Source organism: Microcaecilia unicolor, chromosome 4 (genome assembly GCF_901765095.1).
Source record: "Microcaecilia unicolor chromosome 4, aMicUni1.1, whole genome shotgun sequence".
NCBI lineage: Eukaryota > Metazoa > Chordata > Amphibia > Gymnophiona > Siphonopidae > Microcaecilia > Microcaecilia unicolor.
In genome coordinates this window covers 353,321,020-353,345,301 of record NC_044034.1, presented here as the reverse complement: position 1 = coordinate 353,345,301, position 24,282 = coordinate 353,321,020, and the positions used below count along the sequence as shown (strand labels likewise).

The 24,282-nt window shown below is 41.6% G+C and overlaps 1 protein-coding gene across 2 annotated transcripts in view; it reads left to right on the top strand.

Annotated features, from left to right (window-relative positions):
* Positions 1–21,001, top strand: part of SMS (spermine synthase) — a 164,843-nt gene extending 143,842 nt beyond the window's left edge. For both annotated transcript variants that reach the window (XM_030202256.1, XM_030202255.1), the window contains 2 exons: positions 12,479–12,594; positions 19,621–21,001. In XM_030202256.1, coding sequence (XP_030058116.1) covers positions 12,479–12,594; positions 19,621–19,657 — 153 coding nt within the window. In that variant the 3' untranslated portion in view covers positions 19,658–21,001. The remainder of the gene's footprint in view (positions 1–12,478; positions 12,595–19,620) is intronic.
* Positions 21,002–24,282: the final 3,281 nt, after the last annotated feature.

The following is a 24,282-nucleotide window of genomic DNA, read 5'->3' as shown; positions in this document are numbered from 1 at the left end:
CAAACCGCTCAAAACACAGCAGCCAGACTAATATTTGGGAAAGCGAAATACGAAAGCGCCAAACCCCTAAGAGAAATATTGCACTGGCTCCCATTAAAAGAACGAACTGCGTTTAAAGTTTGCACCCTGGTCCACAAAATCGTTCACGGGGAAGCCCCGACCTACATGTCAGACCTTATAGACTTACCTACTAGGAATGCAAAAAGATCAGCACGCACATTCCTCAACCTCCACTACCCCAACTGTAAAGGACTAAAATATAAATCCACATACGCAACCAGTTTCTCCTACATTTGCACGCAACTATGGAATGCATTACCGAAGGCCATAAAAACAACGCAAGACCTAACTATCTTCCGAAGGTTACTGAAAACTGATCTGTTCAAGAAGGCATTCCAATAACATTCGCCTTCTACACTAAATGATAAGACTGCACATGAACTAGAAACACCGAACTCCTATCACTTGACTGATTAACCTCTTTGATATAAATGAACAAGCACCACTAATTTAATCCTTATGTTGAATATAGTCTTTTTATAGTTGATGACCTAATGTATGTTACAATTCCAATCTATCACTCAAGAACCAATATACAATGCTATAACGTATTATTCTTTTCCATGTATGTATGCACCTTAATACAATGCCTTTGTAATTCTGTTACACGGAAATGGCAACCACCATTACGGCAAATGTAAGCCACATTGAGCCTGCAAATCGGTGGGAAAATGTGGGATACAAATGCTACAAATAAATAAATATTCCTGTGTTATATTTATATGTATCTTAAGACAGAGGAACAGATTTATTTGTTTATGTACATAGTTTTCTTTACTGCAAGGCTGCATGTTTTGGTTGCTCTGTTAGGCCTTTAAGAGGATAATTTTGTGAAGTCAGTTTTGAGTGTATGGGGCTTGGTTATAAAAATTGTGATCAATGTAGAAATATATACATTGACGTGATGGTGTTTACTTTTCCTTGTAAAGTGGTGTCGTAGTTGTTCACAAGCGTACACATAAGCTGCAGTGTTAGAGGTACACGCACCAGGGCCCTTTAATGCAGTGGGTAAAACGTCCAAAAAAAAGGAAATGGCTGTGCAGTAAATTAAAACTTCCTGTGTGGCCATTTCAAGGGGGGAGCACTTTACCGCCCCTCCATTCTAACCCAGCGGTACATAAGAACATAAGAGTAGCCATACTGGGGTCCTTCTAATGGTCCATCTAGCCCATTATCCTGTTTTCCGAACAGTGGCCAACCAGGTCACAAGTACCTGGCAGAAACCCAAATCGTGGCAACACTCCATACTACAAATCCCAGGGCAAGCAGTTGCTTCACATGTTTGTTTCAATAGCAGACTATGGACTTTTCCTCCAGGAATTTGTCCAAACCTTTTTTAAACCCAGATATGCTAACCGCTGTTACCACATCCTCCAGCAAAGAGTTTCAGAGCTTAACTATTCGTTGGGTGAAAAATTTTTTTATTCCTATTTGTTTTAAAAGTATTTCCATGTAACTTCCTCAAGTGTCCCCTCATCTTTATACTTTTGGAACGGGTTAAAAATCGATTTACTATTACTCGTTCTACACCACTCAGGATTTTTGTAGACCTCTTTCATATTTCCTCTCATCCATCCCCTGCACTAGAAAATCAGGTCTGACTTTCTATAGTGCCGGAAATGGTGCACGCTGGGTGGAACTGCCTGCGGTACCTCCGAGTTATCATGTGGCAACCCTTTAGTAAAAGGGCCCCATAGAGTATAAAATACACTAATTTACATGCATATTAAGTAATCTAATTGCAGACATTTACACCCTGTTGTAGGGCAATGTGGGCACAGTTCCTGCTGCCTGTGTTAGTATTTGGGTCATTCCATACCAAGTGGTCTAAAATTAAAAAAAGTTCCCACCATCATGTTCTCCAATTTTGTTCAAATTCTATCTGTTGCGCGAGTCAGGTGTTAAACTTTCCCAAAATTTGAGGTCTAACTGCAATAGTTGCAGATCTAGACCCCCTTTTCTGAAAGGTTGTCAGTCCATGAGCACGCGACATTTACCAAAATGCCATTTTTGGGGTCTAATAAAATCCAAACACATTTATAAGAATGGCTAAAAAATTCAAATCCTGTACAGTTTTTGATGCTAATTCCGATGAAATACATTTTAACATTATGGATGGAAAATCCAGTCAAACAAGTTGACTCAAAGAGTGCATCAAAAGAGCCCCCTGAGGAATCCAAGATGGCGTCTACTTGAACAGGCGTGCATTTAGCTCTCCCTTACCTCCATTGTACTTTGCTCACGGAGATTCGCGGACCGGAATGGGAAAGCGAAAAGGCAAAACCAATCTTCCGATCTCTGCAGGCAGGGTGGAGCCAGCTTCGTTGAGGCAGATGACTCTGGGAGAAATGGGACTCCTAACGCCGGGAGCTGGCGGACTCGGTACGAGTGATCCGGGTAATCTTATTGACCAAAGCGCCGAGGGAGCTTCATTGAGTCCTCCCTTTCAAGCTGTACCTCCGCGACCAGGAGAGAGAAGGGGGGCAGCGGTGGAACAGAGCGCAGAGTCTGGAAGTTGGTCCCCTGCGCTAGTTTGTGGAGACCCCGCGGCTTCCTCAACGCCAGACGGAACACCGACACAGACGAGTATTTCGCCTGGAATGAATCTGAGCGTATCTCAAATGGTGTCGTGAGAATTGAAGAGACCTTCAGCTATCATCCTTGAAGTAGTATGGGAAGCGATGCAAGGCCTAAACTCCAGCATACAACAGATTGCCCGAATGCTAACGGGAGAACTGGCAGAAGTAAAGCAAACTCAGACAGGTATTTCCACTAAAATTGTAGAGCATAAAACTAAAATGGATGCCTTGGATACTTATCTTAAAACGGTGAAAGTCTCAACAGAAGTTTTGATGAAAAATGTTAATTTCCAGCAACGTAAAATAGATTTTCTTGAAAATCAGCTTAGGATTAATAACTTATGTTTTTTAAATTTTCCAAAATCCCCACTTATCCCAGCACTAGAAATGTTGAGAAAGTATGTTAAAGAGATACTTGGGATCCCCTCTGAGGGATTCCCGCCTATTATTGGAGCGCAATATATTTCTGGTGCGGGAAGGGGTGATATTCCTCAGAATCTTCAAGTAGCTGGGAACCTGATTTCTTAGAAAGTTCTGTTGAGGAAGTAACTGAGAGAACTACATTGATTGTTACATTTGCTCTACAAACTGATCGTAATAATATACTGAGACTTTACTTTCGCCATATGAACTCCACCTTTTTGGGTTCAAAAATTCAGATTTTTCCAGACTTTTCCAAGGACACCCAGAGAAGAAGAAAAGCATTTTTGTTACTAAAAGAGAGTATTGCGTTTAGGAGGAACTTTCAACTGAGCTTTCCCTGTAAATGTCTTATCTCTATTAACTCTACATCATATTTTTTTTTGACCCAAAAAGGTTGCAAAATTTTATTTCCTCTAAAGAATAATGTTGTAATAGGCATTGTATTGCTCGGCTGCGATTTTTCGTCATCTCTCTGCTCATGAGAATTATGTCTCTTGATTTGATAATTTTATTTCCTAGATCTTGGATCCACTTTTGTGGTCGATATAATGTATAATTGTTTGATTGACTGATATTTGGTATCTTTGTCTAGATCTGGTTTATGTTGTATTTGCATAAATGTAAATTTCAAAGTATAAATACTAAAAAAAAAAAAAAAGTGTGCATCAAAATTGGTCGCAACACATCGGAACGTATTTGGACCAATATTCAGACCGCAACAACTTCCATGCAAACAAAGATACGGACTTAAAATTTTGAACAAGCATTATGCTTGTGCTGGACATAATACTGCCAGATTTGCAACTAACCAGCATCTATAACCGCCCTGCAGGATCTCTTCAAAGTTGGCACTGTCAGCGCAAATGGTAAAATATACCAAAGTTCAAAGCCAATTATTAAAAAAGAGTCTGCCTGAATCAGCTTGTGAACAGTATCATCTGAAAGAGAAAATTGTGCTCTACAACACTGATATGTTTTTGTTTTGCAATGCCACCATTAAGTAGCCATTTACTCAGGTCAAAGTATGTTATATTTAGTACGCTTGATGCGCTAATTTTTCTTCATTTCTAGGAAATTGAGTCTTAATAGTCGCTTAAAAGTATTGATATAAACTATGCACACTATTATGGAATACACCCAATCTACGCCTAAATTTTAGTTGCATAAATGGCACATGAGTGTATTCTCTAACTACACATAACTTTTAGGCATAGTTTATAGTATTGCGCTAACTGCACGGTTTTACGGCTGATTTTTAAGGCACCATTTATAGAATTCCCCCATATGGGCCAGATTCTATATATGGCGTCTAAAAATATCAGCGCAGAACACATTTTCGACTAAGTGTATTCTGTTGGATTTACACACGATATATAGAATATGCTTAGTTGATATCACGCCTAAATCAATGCGCACCCATTTACACCAACAATCCTGGTGCGAAGATTTACATGCACTGGCCCATATTCTATATGTGCATGAACTTTGGAACGCCTACCAAACATCCATAACCACGCCCCTTGTGAACCGCGTGCATTCATTTTGAATTGCACGCTTTAGAATTTAGGCGCAGTTTATTATAGAATGTGCTTAGTGAATTGTGTGTGTCAATTGTAATTGCAAATTAGTGCTCATTATTGCTTAAGTGCTGTAAAAAAGGCTGATTAGCTTGTTAAGCCACTTAAGTTACATGCCTAGTTATAGAATGCGCCTGGATTTCAGTGCGGATATCTAGGTGCACTATATAGAATCCCTAGGTATATGCATGAAAATATGGTATATCTGCCTTTTACAGAGGTTGTGTTTGTAAATGTAGATGTAACTTTCTTGTGTTGTGGAATCTGGGCGCTCATATGCTGTGTTAGAATTTATTTTGAGTGCCCAAATTTGTATAAGTTTTTATAGAATTGTCCCCTATGCTCATCCCTGCTTTTCTAAATTAACATGGTTGCTATACTTGTACCACCACTGAATATCGATGGTGTCCTGATAACTACAAGCTTCATCCTTAATTTGCCCCCCCCCCCCCCCCCCACCGAACCGATGGTTGGACCCAGTAAGCTTGACTCTACTTAGATAGCTCCTTTTTAAAATTGACCCCATGCACTCACAGTATCCATACAAATAGCATTGTGAATTCGGCATTTAATATATGTAAATATCACTATATCCATGTATAGATGTGCAAGTATTCAAAAATTATTTTCTTTATCCAGCTTTTCCTAAATTTGCTAAACGTATGGTACAGCAAATAAAAAAAACAAAAAAAAAAAACCCACCACCAATAAAAACATACTGAGGAATAGATAAAGGAAAAGTTTTATTTTTCAGGGTTGTTTCTTATTTACAAATCTTTTTTTCTGTATCAAGTAAAGTGAAAAACAGAGCTCTTTTTTTGCTTTTCTTAGGTGGCTGTGGATTTGTGTCCACTTATTTAACAGACTCGACAGAATGCAGAAATTGGGTACTGGAAATATATATTTTCTTTCGTACCTGGTCAAAATACAGTAAAAAAAAAAAAAAAAGTCCCCGGCAAATCAGCCCCTGACAAAAAGACCTGCCCACAATTTGACCCCTGACAAATGAGCCTCCCCCCCCCCCCCCCCCCACACACCACCGACAAAAGGGCCAGCCCCCGAGTATTTTACCTGTTCTTCGCCTGCAGCTGTATGTCTTTCTGAGTCCCACTGTTGCTTTGAACCAAGATATGTCTCCCCTTTGCCACCCCAGTTTCAGTGCTCATGGTCTGGTGTGTCTTCTTCTTCCTGTCTCTCTCTCCTCTCCCCTCCCCCTCCCCCCCCCCCCCCCCAGCAAGTGTCTAACATTCCTGAGGGCCGCCAGCAGCGTTAACAAGGAAAATAAGCTGCTTCAGATGGCCCTGGAAGTGTTTGTTGTATCCCGCCTCATCTGATACTACTACTACTACTTACAACTTCCTATATCCATGTAGGCAGGACAAAAAAGAGAGAACGCTTCCGGGGCCAGCCAAAGCAGTTTGTTAATGTCGATGACACGCAGGAGCATTAGAGGATTGCTGGGGAGGAGGAAGGGTGAGAAAGATACCAGACCACAGAGGGTAGGCAGGAGAAAGGAGGAGACATGCTGGACTATGTTCATAGGTGGGTGGTAAGAAAGGGCAAGAGATGCATTTCCAGACCATGGGAAGGGGAGGAAGGGAGAGAGATGACAGAATTCAGGAAAGGGGGTAGTCGGACAGAGATGACAGAATATGAGGGTGGGGAGAGAAAGATGCTGCAGTGGAGAGGGAGTTGAAAGACTAGAGAGGGGAGAAGAGATGCTGGACCCCCAGAGGGAGGAAGACAGAGTTTTTACTACTACTTATTTTTGTGAAGGTCTATGGGATATTTTGTTACAAGGCTTAATGTCAGGGCTGTTTTGTCCAGGCTGTTAGGGTGCCATTTTCTTTCATTCTGAAGCTTGGTTCCCCCCCCCCCCCCCCCCCCCCCCAAACTGGTATAATTTATTTATTTTTGTAGCATTTATACCCTGCTCTTTCCCGCTCGACAGCAGGTTCAGTGCTGTGTCTTGTAAAGGAGCTTGTTGATGGGGAGCCAGAGGAAGTAGTGTGTTCGGGCTCTGCAGTAACAGCTACTCCTCATGCGACCTTTGCTTCCTAATGCTTTGCCCAGAAGTCCATGGGGTGGGGGAGGAAGGAAAGCAAAAAATAAAGCTCCGTTGTGGTCTCTGCATGAAATTGGCTGTCTGTTTTGTAAATTACCTAGCAGTATTTTAAATGTATAAATCTTAAATTACACACACAGGTTGTTTTTATACTGGAACAATAATTACATGCCCGTACAAACTACTACTGCAGGTCACCAGATGATAGGTTACCAAGGAAGCTGTAGGCTCTTCTTTATATATATAGCACTGCCTAGTTAGAAATCCAAATTCTTACCTTTAAAAAACACACACACACACACACACACATGTTCCTCTAAGGCTGTTAAAAATGTAAATGCAGAGTACCAACACCTGAATTTGTTGGGATCACACAATCTGAAATGCATTAAAAGAGTGCAAGTGTCTGTGAGGTCCTTTTACTAAGGTGCGCTGAAAAATGGCCTGCGGTAGTGTAGACACATGTTTTGGGCACGCGCAGAATTATTTTTCAGCGCACCTACAAAAAATGCCTTTTTACAATTTTTTTGCCGAAAAAGGACATGTGGCAAAATGAAAATTGCCGTGTGTCCATTTTGGGTCTGAGACCTTACCGCCAGCCATTGACCTAGCGGTAAAGTCTTACGCGGTAAGCGGGCGGTAATGACCTAAGCACACCAAATGCCACTTCGCATGCGTCCGATACGCGCGGCAGAAAATAAAATTGATTTTTCGGCCAAAAATGAAATTACCTCAAGAGCCACGCGGTAGCTGTGCAGTAACTCCATTTTGGTGCAAGTTGGGCATGCATAGCGCGCTTACGTTGCTTAGTAAATGGGCCCTTGTGTGCTTAGGTGCATGAACTGTGTGTTTAGGTTTCAGGGATGTGGGAGGGGTTTATGTGTGTATTTCGGCAGAGGAAAGCAACTTACCTAAAATGTCTTCATGAACAGGCAATTTTTCTGATTTTCCACCACAGCCCATCACATGGGTTAAAAATGTGATAATGCTAAAAACCTGAGGGGGGTATTTCACTAAAGCTTAGCTCGACTTATCTGCAACAGGGCCCTGCTACAGACAACTCGAACTAAGTTTGAGTAAAAGACCCCCTGAGTATATTCAGAACAGGTTTTACATTGTAGAATTTTTCACATGAACACTGAAGACCTTAGCGTAAACTCAACCAGATACCTGGGCATTATAGTCCTTAGGAAAACATCAAACCTATGAGTAGTACCAGGAAACATGTAATATTCTTTATGCTCTGTAGGATGTAATACATATAGCAGCCCTTTTACACAGCGGCGGTAAAAGGTGGCCCACAGTGGCATCAGCATGTGGTATTGCCGCGCGCCGAGGCCATGGGTAAAAGGGTATTTTCTGAATAGAGGCAGTAAATATCCGTGCACTAATTTAAAAATTGGTACACGGTCATTTACCGTAAGCAGCGTGCAGGATGTGAGGGGAAGACAGAGCAGGACAGGCAACAGTTTCACTAAACGGAGTGTGCCGGATGTGTAAGGAAGACAGGGCAGGCAGTGCGCTGGTGGTCACGTCTGTGGCCGTGACCACCCTCAGACTTACCTCATTTCTGGGGGCCAGCATCTGTGCTGGCTTCTCTCTGTGTTTGTGTTAGTCTTGTCTCTGTCCTGGTGTGCTGGCTGCTTCCAGCATGAACCTGATTGCTTCACTAGACCTCACCTGTGTGGGCTATGCCTCCCTGCCTGGCCAGTTTCCAAGATGGCTTCCATTAGTTCTGTTCCAGCTTCCAAGATGGCTCCTGCTTGTCTTTCCTGTGTGCTCACTTCTTATGTGTGTCAAGCCTCTCTTTGGGGTCAGTGTACTTCCTGCTTCTATCCTGCTGCTGGTGACTCATCAGTGAGAGCCTTCATAAGGAAGTGCTGTGCTTGCAGTCGGGGCCTTTTGCATAAGTGTTATGCTCTTAGGCCAGGTCAGGTTAGTAAGTGTCTGCTGCACTACTGCTTAGCCTTTCTCTGGGTTCCAGCCCAGTTTCTCTGTCTGTGTCTCTGTTGTCCTTCCGTGGGGGGTCTTCCCTGCCCACTGTCTATGGACTGTGGGTCCTTCCTGGCTTACCCTGTGTTTGGGGTGAAGCCTCTGTTCCTGGCTTACCCTGTGTTTGGTGTGAAGCCTCTGCTCCAGGCTTACCTTGTGTTGGGGTGAAGCCTTTGTCCGGGTTTGTTCTCTGTCTGTATGCGAAGCCTCAGCTTTTGTGGGTTCCTCAGTCCGTGTGTGGAACGGCTGTGGCTTCAGACCCTTGGCCTGTTCTTCCTGGTTACTCTGTTTGCTGTGCTGCCTGCCCAAGACCCTTGGCCTGTTATTCCTGGTTTGCTCTCTTTACCCTGAACCCTGCCTTGCCTAGTCTGTGTGCCTTCCCTGCTTGTATATCCTGAGGGTATATCCTGAATCCTGTATCTGTCTGGCTAGTGTGTTTTCCTGGGTGATTTCCTCTATCCTGTCTCCACCTAGCTAGAGGGTGTACCCTGTGGGTATTCCCGGATCCCCGTTCTGCCTAGTGTGTTGCTGCCCTAGTCCTTGCTCCTGCTAGCTTCTGTACGCCTTGTGTTCCTTGGTCTGTCTTCTGGGTCTTGCTAGTGGCTGTGCAGCAGCACACTGTCTGAGTCTAGTTCCGTGCCCTGTCGCCCTCGTGTATCCCAGACCCAGGGTGGGTCCTCTAGATCTTCAGTTCCTGCCTTATCCTGCAAGTCCTGCCGGCCACCTGCACTTCGGAGCTCAACTCCGGAGGAACGGTGGCTAGGTGCAGGTGAAGCTGTTCCTGTCTCATCTGTTCTAGTTGCCTGCCTTGTACTACTCCAGTCCAGAGTTCCAGTACTGCTCTTCTGTGTTTCCAGTCCCAAGGTGGTCTTGCCTGCCGCTGCCGCTTCTCGGCAGTGGCCCAAGGGCTTACGAACTCCAGTCCTGCCTCGAGGATCTGACAGAATGCCAAGGTCCTCGAGAACGCAACAGCTGGAGACCGGTGCTGGATAACACTTGCTGGCGGGGGTTGGTGATCTCTGCCAGTCCAAGGTATTTGCTGCGGCAGTGGGTGGAGAGCAGTGGGGGGGGAGGGGGGCAGTCCAAAATATGCCCCCCCCACCTTGGGCTCTGGCCCCCTCTCACCATGAGGTCTGGCTACCGCCCCAGCTTAGTGGGCTAGCTCAAGAAGTATCCTGTGATTAATTCTGTACATGAGCCTCTGAGGCCACTTGTGTTTGTGATGTTGAAAGCTCACTCGGCAACATTTTTGGATAATTCTTGTACGAGTGAAATAAGTGTCTTCACATCCTACAGTGACTCTGTTTCCAGAAAAACATTTGACTGATGAAACAATATTCGTATGCACCTGCTTTCAAAAGTCATGAGTCCAAGAGGGCATGTGACAAAGCATTTGTGTATGAAATAACGGGCGTATTGATGGGCTGAAGTAAAGTGGTTATATGAAACAGGTGGACTTGCAGATATTTATTTTTTATTACATTTGTACCCCGCGCTTTCCCACTCATGGCAGGCTCAATGTGGCTTACTTGGGGCAATGGAAGATAAATCACTGGCAGTCAACATGAACACAGACTTCTGTGGTTACGTCCCTTAATTTATTTTCTTAGAACCACATTGTTAGCTGTTTTAAGTAGCTGAGGTATTGCTCTGCCCAGAGACTTGGCTGCATTTAAATTTGTGGCAGTCAGCATCATATTGTGTGGCCAGATTTGGAAAATTCCATGTTTCCTGTGTGTTTAAAATCTAAAATAAAGTGTGGTGAACTAAGCTTGAAAAACATTTGGAATGGAGTTACTTCCTAAATCCTTTAAATTCTTATTGGTGAAACTTAAAAAAGTAATAATCTTAACTCAAGATTTTATTCTAGCTTCTTCCATTCTCTAGTTTGCTGCTTGTTTGGTTACAAACCTGCATAAAATAAAATTTTTATCCTCTTATAGCAATAATTCATTTGATGTGAAAGTGCATCTGGTTTTTGGCAGGTTGTCAGTTGTGGTCACATTTGAACCACACTCTGCTTCAAATTAGCATCAGTTTTTGTAAGATAAACTGTTAAGAAAGCAGGAAACCAAAATGGCAGTCCCTTATCGTTCATGCCAGACTAGTCCAGGCAAGTAAATTATGTCCCCTTGCCAGTAGATGGAGACAGAGGGAAAAGCTCAAAGCCGGCTTCACACCCTTTATAGGGAAATGGTGCTGCCTTCTATTCAGTATTTCTCTGGTACGGGGTGGACTGGTACAGCAGAATTGCTGTGTCCAAAGGGCAGTGATCTCCAGGCCACCAAGGGCTTGTCCTACCTATTTTGCAGCCCTGTGTGTAGTTTCTATGGAACTTTGGAAAGCTAAGTGCTTTGAAAATATGCCTCCATATGTTCTTCCTTTACTTGCCCTTTTTTCTATCTGTTAAGACAGTGGTTCCCAAACCTGGTCCTGGAGGCACCCCAGCCAGTCAGGTTTTCATGATATCAACAAAATATTCATGATTGAGATTTGCATACCAAGGAGGCAGAGCTATATATTGTAACTATAAAATAGAGTATACTCAGTATATATGAATATTCATTGTGGATATCCAGAAAGCCTGACTGGCTGGAGTGCCTACAGGACCAGGTTTGGGAACCACTTTGTTAAGATGTTGTAATGTGTATTGTGTTGACTTTGTAAGTACTATAGCATACTCTGTATTGCTTGAATATTGTACTGTTGTAATTATTGCCTATGTCCAGGTTATACTTGCTATACGTTACATTGGGTGAACTTCTTCCAAAAGGTGGTAAATAAATCCCAATAAATGATGCATATCTGTACAAGATACATGTTTCCTGTAGCGTTCAAACCCAGATAGCTCCTGTTAACTCCTGAAATTATTTTGTTTTGGCACCTATAGACACTACTCAGGGGATGACTTAGGAACATCAGCCTTTATGGGAAGGGGACAGGGGGTGGTATTTGATATACTCCCTTTATGTGGTCACAGTCAAAACATTTACATATTATACACAGGTACTTATTTGTACCTGGGGCAATGGAAGGTACAAAAAGATAAAAGGGATGGAACCTCTCTCATATAAGAAAAGACTAAAGAGGTTAGGGCTCTTCAGCTTGGAGAAGAGACGGCTAAGGGGGCCTACAAAAACCTGAGTGGAGGTGAATCGATTTTTCACTCAGTCAAAAAGTACAAAGACCAGGGGAGGAAATATTTTTTCACTCAATAGTTAAGCTCTGGAACTTGTTGCTGGAGGATGTGGTAATGGTGGTTAGCATATCTTGGCTTAAAAAAAGGTTTGGACTAGTTCCTGGAGGAAAAGTCTATAGTCTGTTATTGAGATGGACATGGGGGCAGCCACTGCTGTCCTTGGGATTAGTAGCATGGAATGTTGCTGCTGTTTGGGATTCTGCCAGGTACTTGTGACATGGATTGGCCACTGTTGGAAACAGGATACTGGGCTAGATGGACCATTGGTCTGACAGTATGGCTTTTCTTATGTTCTTTCCTCCCATTGTCATTTGATTTGCTGCTGATATGCTGAATTTCTAATTAGTATTTTAATTTCATCTTGAAAGTTAGAGCAGGCAGAAACGGTTGCACGCATAGAGCGGAAAACATGGGTATTGTTTCTGTATAGACCTGACTATTGTAACTGCAGAGATGATTGTTTATAGACCTGGAACACTGGGAATGCTTTGGATTGTTGGTGAAAGCAGTCACAAAATATCCATTGTTTATATTTGCTAATAAAAGGAGATCTGATATCTGACCACCTTCCCTTCTTCCACAGGGAAACTGTGTGAACCTGACTGAAGCTCTGGCACTCTATGAGGAGCAGCTGAACAGGCTTTGCAGTCCTGTGGAGTTCTCAAAGGAAACTGTGTGTGTGCCCTCTTACATGGAATTGTATCCTTGAAGAATGCAAATCCTTTGTGCTGCAGGATGAAAAAAAAAGTGAAAATGTGTTCTGTTCCTTTTTATTTTGCTTTGCTTCGCTGAAATAGGAAGTATGATGATGTACAGCACTGCAGTATGATTTCTGTTTCTTTCCTCCTCTTCCCATGTGCTCTACCTTGATTCCTGCCCATTTGTAATATTTCTCAGTCTTTCCCCTAACTCTTTCCCTTCTGCCGTCCAGGGTATAACCTAAATGCTGCAGTGGCTTTCTGTAAATGATAGATAAGGAGCAGATTGGCTCATCCACTCTGTCCATTCTTTATGGGCAAGTAGGGGATATGGCACTGCATGCATGGGTGATGACAGCTTCCCTATCTAATGCAGCACAGCAAAGGCCTACACCAGTGGCCCCCTGAGCATATGCATGTGCTCCACGTTAATAGCCACCCCCTGCTCAGCTCAGGTTGTTTTGCTGTGCTGGCTACACCAGACACCACGTCTTTTTTTTTTAATTATTATTAATTTATTTATTTATTGCTTGCTTAGATTCTTTACATACTACCTTTCTGTAGTAGAAACAAAGCGGTTCACACATTAACTTACAGGTACTTTCTCTGTCCCTAGTAGGTTCACAGTTTGTTTTGGAACGGGGGCAGTACAAGGTTAAGTGACTTGCCCAGGTTCATGAGGAACCACAGTGGGAATCGAACCTGATTCCCTAGCCTACTGCACTAACCATTAGGCTACTCTTTCACCTAACGAAATGGCAGAAAATAATTTTGTCATCAGTGTGTAGTGGCTCAATTGCCGATAGTCCACTAGACCAACTTCTGTATTCATGGGGCGTACTATAAAAAAAAAAAAAAAAAACAGCAGTCTCTCTCCTTAAGGCCGTAGGTGGAGATGATGTGGCTAAAACTATGGACCCACTGGACTTGAGAGCACCACAGTTGTCTTCTTTATTGGACAATATGAATAAAGAGCAGCAGCCACACTTGTCTACTGTCCTTACCCCAGTACCTGAGTTCCCTTACACAGTGTGTCTCAAATAACCCTGGTAAATTCACTCTTGTACCTAAATACATAAACATTAAAAAAAAAAAATATATATATATATAGGCAGAATCTGCTGTCACCATCTCCAGCAACAGGCATAAAAGGTCTCAAGGACCCTTTTACAGTTTCTGCTACCAAACCTCAGCCTGTCCTCACGCTACAAGGTCATCTTTGTTTCCAGGGTACAGTCTGGACTCTTGCACTATGAATATGGCCACGTTTCAACAAGAGGCATCAGTTTCAAGTTCTGCTAAACAAAATAATTGTATCTCTGGTGCATCTAGTTTACTTCCTAGGTGGATCCTCCTATACTAGCCCACCAACAGACATTTCTGTGTTTCGAGCAATCAGATCCCATCAACTTCAAAACTTTCCCAACCAGATGGAACAGGGATGGGGGTCCCCTGAATATTATTCTTGTGAGCCTTACCCAGATCACCAGGTAGCCTATAGGAAACTGGTGAGATAAACAAAGGTGCTTATGAGTTGGGCTCCTCATAGCATATGAAAAATGTAGAAGCTTCTGCAGCAAGAACAGCCTGAAAACGCATCTTACCCCAGATTCTTGAAAAATATTGTCAAGAGCCCTGTCTTATCAGCAGAGGTACATCATGAGGAACAGGATTTTAATTCCACCCTTTGGTCTGTGAGCTCTCAAATTACCTTACCTGGTCAAGACCTACATCTGAATATAAGGCAAGACCCCCTGTCTGTCCAAGGTACATCCGAATGGCTAGATGTGAAATATAAAGTGCATCCAACATTTTTTTACTTTTTGCTGCTCTTACATTTGAAAAGAATAGCTTAGAAAAAGACCCACAGAAATTAAACATTTAAATAAACGAAGTCTCCGTGGTCCAGGGGAAGTCATAGACTTATCACTGGCTTCTACTGAAATATGGAAAAGCAGTGTAAAAACTCCAAAAGGAGAAGAAAACCCTCCACTGTTTTAAAAACAGTATTCAGTAAAAGTTCTGAAATTTCAATCTCACAAATGTTATCATAAGGATATATACATATATATATATATATATAGAGAGAGAGAGAGAGAAACCAGAGCTCAAAAAACATTCTCAAAAACGTGCAATAACAAAGATCAAAACTTAGCTTAAATAGTGATACAAGTAATCACTGAGCCTCAACAAGTGTTTAAAGGCCTTCCTTGTTTCAAATCCTGCTTCAGGAGAGAGAATGTTGCCACTGCTAACTTTTTCCAAAATGGCATCCCAAATTTTAAACAGTACTATTTTTCTCCTCAGCCAATCAGAGAAGGCAATCCAAAGCTCAAAATTTAAGGAGTCCCTTCAATAAAAAGCTTCCCACTCCATTGAGCCATTCTTACCATACCGTTTGCAGTTTATATATCCCTCTTTGTTTACCTTGATGCAAAATTTGAGACAGATCCAACACAGTACATTTGAAATCATCAAATTGATGATCTTGTTCCACGCAATGACGTACCATCAGATCTTACATTTTCTTATGCATAATACAGTATTTATGCTCTGCCAGCCTAGCTTTCAGCATTCGTATTGTTTGACCAACGTAAGCAAGCCCACAAAGACAAGTAATTTTATACACAACTCCCTTGGAGGAACAAGTAGTAGCATTACACAGATTTAAAAAATGTGTTAATCCTTTTCTCAAAAAAATTCTGACACTTCTGTTATATTTTAGACAGCACAATGACCACATTTCTTACGGCCACCATCATTGATAACTTTCTGTGTCCATACATCTGATTTACATAACACTTAACTTATTATTTCTTGAATAGGACACCATGTAAGCCACATTGAACCTGCCATGCGGTGGGAAAATGTGGGATACAAATATAATAAATAAAATAAATTCAATCCACATCTTGAAACGTTTTATGTATTGAAAGAATAGACCAATGTTTTTTAATGACACAAGCTATTTTTGGAGAAAAATTAGTATATTTCAAAATGCATATCATAGTCTTTAGAAGTTTCCGACTTTTCTTCCAGTAACCACTCTGTGATTATATAATGCTTTTTTATATGCTTTTTTTTTTTTTTTACTGTCTTACAAGGATAGCCACAAGCTTCAAATTTTTCAATTAGTATAGAGGAAGCTTATTTAAAGCTAGTAATAGAATCACAAATACGTCTGTACCTACAAAATTTAGAGAAAGGTAAGCTGGTTTTGGTATGGAAAGGGTGCATACTCTCGTATCTTAACAAGGAATTCCAGTCTGTATTCTTAGAAAGCACTGCAGTGATGAAATTCCAATCTACAAGTTCAATCTTGACATCCAAAAATGAAATAACTAAAGAGTGGCTTACATACTGAAATTTAATGGTGGGGTGAATATTATTCACTTCTTCAACAAACTACTCAAGTGATGCCACTAACATATTACTGAGTTATAACCACCCAGAAGATAAATCTTCAAAATGTGCCGTAAATAAATTTGCCACCAAAGGAGCAAAAGCGGCCCCCATGGCCACGTCTTGCAGTTGTAAATAAATTTCTCCTTGAAAAAGAAAATAATTACTACGAAGAGCCGAAGTAGCTAATTTAACCAAAAAATCTGTTGATACTGTCCAAGGACGAGATTCCAAACTTTGTTTTACAATCTCTATGGCTTTACCCAAAGGAATCGTAGTATACCAAATAAATTTAATTTAATTTGGCATTTATAACCCGCTTTACCGATAAGTTCTAAGTGGTTTGCATTTAACATTGTTATCAAAAGATTAGTTAACATTAATTGGTAATACAAGGTTCCGTAATTTGAACAAATTTTTTTCAAAACATGAGTTGTATCCTTAATATAGGATGGAATCAAGGTGACGTGGAGGGGCATAATCGAACAGGGTGCCCAAGTTTTCATGAGGAGGCAGAATTCGTAGTGCACTAGTCCCCCTGACATCCCAGGAAAGCAATAAGGCACCATAGGGGGCACTGCAGTGGACTTCACAAATTGCTCCCAGGTGCATAGCTCCCTTACTTTGTGTGCTGAGCCCCACAAAACCCACTCCCCACAACTGTACACGACTGCCATAGCCCTAAGGGGTGAAGGGGGCACCTACATGTGGGTACAGTGGGTTTCAGGGTTTTGGAGGGCTCACATTTACCACCACAAGTGTAACACGTAAGGGGGGGATGGGCCTGGGTCCGCCTGCCTGGAGTGCACTGCACCCACTAAAACTGCTCCAGGGACCTGCATACTGCTGTCATAGAGCTTGGTATGATATTTGAGTCTGGCATAGAGGCTTGCAAAAACTTTCTGAAGGTTTTTTTTTTTTTTTAATTATTTTTTAGGGTGGGAAGGGGGTTGGTGACCACTGGGGGAGTAAGGGGAGGTCATCCCGAATACCCTCCGGTGGTCATCTGGTCAGTTCCGGCACCTTTTCATGGCTTGGTCGCAAGAAAAAACGGACCAAGTAAAGTTGGCCAAGTGCTCGTCAGGGATGCCCTTCTTTTTTCCGTTATCGGCCAACGACACCCATCTCTTAAGCATGCCCCAGTCCCGCCTTCACTACGCCTCTAACATGCCCCCGTGAACTTTATTTATTTAAATAGTAAAGTTCTGTGGGTCTTTTTCTGTGCTATTCTTTTCAAATGTAAGAGTGGCAAAAGTTTAAAAAAAAAATTTGGATGACTTGCATGCTTATTTTCGAAAGAGAAGGGCGCCCATCTTTCGACACAAATTAGGAGATGGGCGTCCTTCTCTCAGGGTTGCCCCAATTAGCATAATCAAAAGCTGATTTTGGGCATCCCCAACTGCTTCCTGTCGCGGGGACGACCTAAGTTCCCGGGGGCGTGTCGGAGGCGGGACTGGGGCATGCCTAACAGATGTGCGTCCTCGAGTGATGATGGAAAAAAAGAAGTGTCCCTGATGAGCACTTGGCCTACTTTACTTTGTCCATTTTTTTCTTGCGACCAAGCCGTGAAAAGGTGCCCGAACTGACCAGATGACCACCGGAGGGAATCGGGGATGTCCTCCCCTTACTCCCCCAGTGGTGACTAACCCCCTCCCACCCTGAAAAAAACAACTTTAAAAACTTTTTTTTGCCAGACTCTCAAATATCATACTCAGATCTATCGCAGCGGTATGCAGGTCCCGGAGGGGGGGGGGGGGAGTTGTGTGTGTGTTTGCCAACAAGGCTTAAATTAAAAGCCTACTACCCTTCTCTTTCTGCAGAGGTCTGCAATCAACAGTTTCAAAAGCAAAACAAACCACTAGCTTTTAAAAATCTGAATAAAAGTGGTCTTAAACAGGTGTTTGAGAATCATGATTATACAACATTCTGCATCTCTAAAGTTAAAACATGCCCTCATGTCAGCTAATCAATATCTTCCACAGCCTCCCCTGGCCAATTATTGCTGTGTGACATAAAATTTTAAGGGCTTAAATATGTACAGGACGGTACTAGGAGCAGGTGTGGTTATGACAATCAAGTTGCTTGCCTGGAGCAGGTGTTTTCTCTGGTCAGGATACACAAAGCCTTTGTAAGTCATACAGGAGCCCTTTTACACAGCAGCGGTAAGCCCAACGCGGACTTTCCGCTCGCTCTTCTTGGACTACCGTCGGCCCAACGCAGCCACCGGCGGTAGTCCCGCCCCCGAGCATGTGCCATTTCTGGGGGTAATCGAGCATCGGTGGTCAGTGCTCCTAGAATTGACATTTGTTAAGTCAAAGCACAGCTTGAGTGGATTGTTTTGTTTTTCTATTTCACACTTTATTTTTTGATAAGCTTGTTGCACCCTCAGGGTTGCACATCATCTCATACAAATACATGTATGCTATTTAGACTGATTTGATTTGGGGTGCAAGTGGGATAAAACCAGGGTCTTTATCTCTCTTGGAGTTATATGCATGGACTTTCAATCTCACCTTCTTCCCTCCCCCTCACCCGAGCCAATACACACACACACACACACACACACAGATATATCTAGTGAATATTCATGATATGTTTACATTCATTTGGTCTAAGAACCAGGATAATTTGCATTTTATGGTTATGCTGAAGGCAAATCTGGTTGTGAGTCTCTAGGCCTGGGCTTTAGAGGTGGTTATACGAGCAGCCAGCCATAGGGTGCGTGTGTGGCTTAGGGGTTAGGTCTGTGGACCCTCAATGCAGGAGATGTGGGTTTCATTCTCACTGTGGGTCTTTCTGGTTATTGTTTTGGGTTTCTGCCAGGTACTTGTGACTTGGATTGGCTATTCTTGGAAACAGGACACTGGGCTAGATGGACCCACTGGTCTGACCCAGTTCTTATGCATGTAAAGGAAATGGTTCTTTAAAGAAAAGGTGGTGGATGCATGAAACAGCCTCCTAGTGGAGGTAATGGAGATGGTATCTGAATTAAAAAAAAAAAAAAAAGCATCTCTTAGGAAGATGGGATTGTAGAGCTAAGCAATTAGTGTGCATGGGCTTTATGGTTCCTTTTATTCTCTGTTTCTGTAAGCAAGATAACTGCAGTGGGGAGAGAGGGGATCTGACAAGGAAATCCTGTAAAAAATGTTCTCACTGTTGGAGTTTAAGCTTTGAACACATAGCTAAGGGCCCTTTTACTAAGGTGCGCTGAAAAATGGCCTGCTGTAGCATAGACACGTGTTTTGGGCACGTGCAGAATAATTTTTTAGTGCAACTGTAAGAAATGTGTTTGTTTTTTTTTTAATTTGCCAAAAAAATTGTGCATCCATTTTGGATCTGAGACCTTACTGCCAGCCATTGACCTAGCGGTAAAGTCTCACGCGGTAACCGGGCGGTAATGACCTATGCGCGTCAAATGCCATGCACCAGAAAATAAATATTTTTCGGATCTGGGTAGAGGATGCGCCGAAAATGAAATTACCGCAAGGGCCACGCGGTAGCTCTGAATTGGCGTGTGTTGGGCACACTTAGGTGCTTACGCAGCTTAGTGAAAGTGCCCCTAACATTTCATTTGTGGTTTGTTACCTAAGTACTTTTATTTTTGTTCCTTGACATTCCTGTACAGATGGGTGTTCTATACCATATGGAAGACTGGCCTATGAAGGTCATTCCCTGAAGATCCGACATGCTATGCAGCACATGTACTGTGCAGGCCTGCTAGGAGCTGCATGTTGCTATTTTGAACCTTGTTCAGTCCTACGCTGTAGAGACATTACTGTTGATTGTAAATCCTACATGAGGAGATTCTTTTGCTTGATGTTCTTATTTTAATGAATATGGAAAGTGTATATTTTTGAAGAGCTGTTCTGTTCTTTTGTTTTTTAATTTTTGAGTCAATTGAGTAAGCATATTGCAATCTGCACTGAATGCACCCAAATGCACTGAACCTCTAAATGTGATTCTTCCAGTACTTTCTGCAGAGGTTTTTATTATATAGGTCCTCTCCAGTATGTATACATTTGTGTGTGTGCAAGTATACAGTGCCATGTAAAAGTCTTCACACTCGAGCATTTTTCACATTCAACCGTCTAAACTATACAATTCAAAGAACTCATTAAAGGAGTTCTTTTCACCAATCTACACAAAAGACTCATAAATTCACCATGAAAGTAAAATGACATAAATACTCAAAAAGCAATTAATAAGAAACACAAAAGTTTTGCATGTCTTTTCCTACCCTTTGACTCAGTACCACAAAGCTTTCTAATCCTCCTAAAATAATCTTAGGACTCGGTCACCTTCCTCATCAGTTTTCTTAACCCACAGCTATGTTTTAGAGGGCCGGCCTGATCAAGATTGTGTCTTGGTACAGCCAAGCTGTCTTCACTTTACAGTGATGGACCCAATAATACTCCAAGCAATATTGGAACACCTACAGTTTTCTCCCAGTTTATGCTTGACATGTCCAGGGCTTTGTTTCAGAATCACTAGATACAGCTTGATTCTTCATTCAGAAATATTTGAAACAACTCAGCTACTGAAATTTAGACCTAGGTAGGCTTTTTTTTAATGTATAATGAGTCTTGTTAAGGCAATTTTTAGAGCTGTAGCTAATTTGGCTTTGCTATGACAGTGTTAAGATCTCATTTTTTGTTTCATATTTAATTACTTTTTAAATTTCTGTACATGTTCTTTCATGTTGAGCATGTAACATTGTATATATCAGTGAAACTAGCTACTATGTTTAAATGGTTATTTTAGAAGCCCTATTCATGATTTGGACATTCAAAAGCTAGTATTTAGATGTGTATATTCAAACGTGTCTAAACCCAGTTTTGGCAAGCCAGGATATTCACCTTTCATATTGCAAGGTGTTGTGTCTCGGCCGAACTAAGGTGAGGTTACAGTAGGTTAATGCATGTTTGTCCCTGAAATCCCCTTGTGTTCATTTTGGGTCTGAGACCTTATCGCCAGCCATTGACTTAACGGTAAAGTCTCACGCGGTAACCGGGCAGTAATGACCTACACGTGTCAAATGCCACTTGACACGTGCCCAATATGCGCGTCCAAAAATAATTTTTCAGACATGCGCCAAGAATGAAATTACCACAAGAGCCCAGCGGTAGCCGAGCAATAATTCCATTTTGACGCACGTTGGATGCGCATAGACGGTTACACAGCTTAGTAAAAGGGCCTCTTAATGCACGTTTATGTCCCCTGAAATCAATGGCAAGAATTACACCTCCCAGGGATATATAGATTATTTAAAGGTGCTTGTGTTGTGCAATGCAGTATTGAGGGGATTAGGGGAGGTTAATCCCTCTGTGACTACTCGGGGAAACACAGACGATTTGTATATGGCAGACGTACACACTTATGTGCAAGCACATGTGTATGTTCTGAAATACCGACATGCACATGCCCTGTTGATATTGTAGGTGTTGACAGTTGCACAGTGGGTGCAGGCAATGTCGCCAGTACATATGTGTCCCATTCCTGCATGTATTTTAGAAAAGCCTCTGTCAGCAGACCCTTTTTCTAAAATGCTAGCGGAAATTAATACGTCCCAATCTGAACATCTTGATTCCCATTCGTACGTTCTTTGTAAAATCTGCCTTTTAATGCATTTTCAGTAGTATTTTTCTAGACAGAATATGAAAAATGGGCAAGGGTATGAAGGCTTTTATAATGCACTATATTCATATTTAATTTTGCATTCAGTCTCTGAAGGTAGTTTGTGTAAGTTTTTATTTTTTGGGTTGTGGAATTTGTTTTTCCTCTTCTCTCACCCTGGAAATTGCTGGGATGTATAATGCTAATGGTGCTTTATCATTATAATTTTACTATGGAACTACTTAAAAGAACAACTTAGCGCTTCCATTGGAAATATATGAAGAGCACAGATTTTTCTTTTGTCTGCCTTTATAAAGCAAATAGTTTAATGTTTGTTCTTTTCTCCTTAATTTTGTAAATCTGGTTTGTAATGTGTATGTAATTTGCTGTAGAGGGTTTTATTTTATTTTATTTTTTTTGTGGGGGGGAGGGAGTGGGAATATTTTTTTCTTAAAGATGTCCTTTGTCCCCAGTGAGAGAGTGTGACATCTGCATCACAACAGTTTTTTCTGGGTTGATTAAAAAAAAAATGGTTGCATCAGTACAGAAGAACATTGGGTTATAGATGCACCTTCAGTACCATAAATCTAAAGACATTGTCTTCTGTTGGCTTTCCCCATGTGTTTGGACGTTTCCTTTTGTTCATGAGAACATGATAGCCATGGGGACATTTGTCATAGATATGGTAGAGAAAACTGCTTTTAAGGGGCAAGAGAATGTTCTTTACCTTTCTCATATTTGCTCTAAACTGAGCCCAAATCTGGAAGCAAATTCAGTTGGTTTTTTTTTTTTGGGGGGGGGGTGCCTTTACAGGATAATTTTGTTCTGAAGTTATATGGCACAGGTCCAGTATTTTAATATTTATGTGTTATCTTGAGTTTCAGCATGGACGATGAGCAGTTTCCTGAGAAAGTCTGATCAACTTACAGATATTTTCATTTAATTTAAGGGTGTGGAAGTTCCAAGAGCCCCCAGGTTGACCCTGGGAATTCACTACTTTGTAGTGGTTGCTAACCATATTTTTTGTTTGAGAAAAAGTTGATTGTATTTTTCTGCAGATGGAAAGATTAGTTTAAAACAAAACATTTGTATTTATAGTTAGAATGTCATTTTTAGATTTGGGACCAACTAGGATTGCTGAAGATTTTTTTCTCCCTTGTCAAAAATAAAATAAAAATTCCTTCTTGAAACATAAAATTTGCCATACACAGATGTGAAACAGCAGGGCTTTCTTGGCAAAGGTTCTGACATATTGCACCATTTCATTGCATAAGCTTCTTGTGGCACATAGAAGAATCAGAAGTTGTTTGCCATAGTTTGAGGTTTATGGTAACGTGTCCCAGGAATGTCCTTAAAGATGGCCAAACTGAGACAAACCAAAGTTCCATCTAACCCACCCGGCATCATGTGTCTGGCATGAAAGTGGTGGGTGATTGGAGGCAATATATATAAGAGCAAGAGTTTAAAGGAGAGCGATCCCTTTGTCTTTCTGGATCATTGGCAGCGTTAACAATCAGAAGATGAACTGATTGTTAACGTTAAATAGCCTGTGACTGATCTGTCTTCCATAGACTTGTTTAATCACTTTCTGAATGCAGTAGAGGACAGTAGAAAAAAAACCCAGTTGGGCCGATCCAGGGTGCCATTTGCATCCTTGACATTATGTGGCAGTGAGTTTCTTACCTAACCATGTTTGGCATAAACTTCAGGTTTTAAACCTGTTTCATGATGTCATTGCGTGAGCCCTCATCCTTGTTCAAGTAGTGGATAATAGTTTATGTTCCTGTGGGCTGGGAGGTAGGTAGCATGTGCTAACATCCATCCATTACATTTGAATAAAATACATAAATTCGATGTTCATAAAAATGCAGTTTTTTAGATGACTGTTCAAATTTAAAATGTTTTATAAAAATGTTTTTACACACGTTAACCCTGGTTAATTCGTTTTGAAATTTCTTTCTGTCTTCTAATTCTAATTTCTTATCAGATGAAATCTGCCTTTGCAGTTGTGAGAGACTGCATATAAGAGGAAAACATTTTTCAAAGTAGACTTTGGAGTAGTCTATCAGTTCTAAACTGCACATAATCCAGTACTGAGTGCTGATTGAAATGGATTAGGTAGTGGTGTTTTTTTTTTTTTTTTTTTTTTGACTTGTTGCACTAAATGCTGCTTCCACCTAGAAATGTGATTACATATTTAAAAACTTGATAGTGATTTTACTGTGCTGAAAGACAACTACTGGCATTGTATCTACTGCACTCATACAGCATCTATGCTAAAATAAAGGTACGCAGATATTAATATGTGTGGCCGATCTTCATTTTTGTCTTAAATATCATCCATTTAAAGTTTCAGTTTTTCGTAAAAAGCCTAGGATACGTACAGGAGATCATTCGTTGCAAAGAGCGAGGAGGAATGCCAGATAGCATCTGGAGAAATGGAAAAGGAAGCAAGTTGGGTAGGCTGGCAGGGCCTTGCAGTCCTTATTGCCTTCATAATTCTGTCTAAGTTGCTGCAGTCTTTTGATAGATTATTCCATTTCTCCATTCAGTTTACGGTGAGATTTTCCTTCCACAAATCACTGTGTGCTTAATTTCACACCCTGGTTAGGATTGTCTTAAGCATCTTCCCTTCACTACCCCCCCCCCCCCCCCCCCCCCCACCCACCCAAAC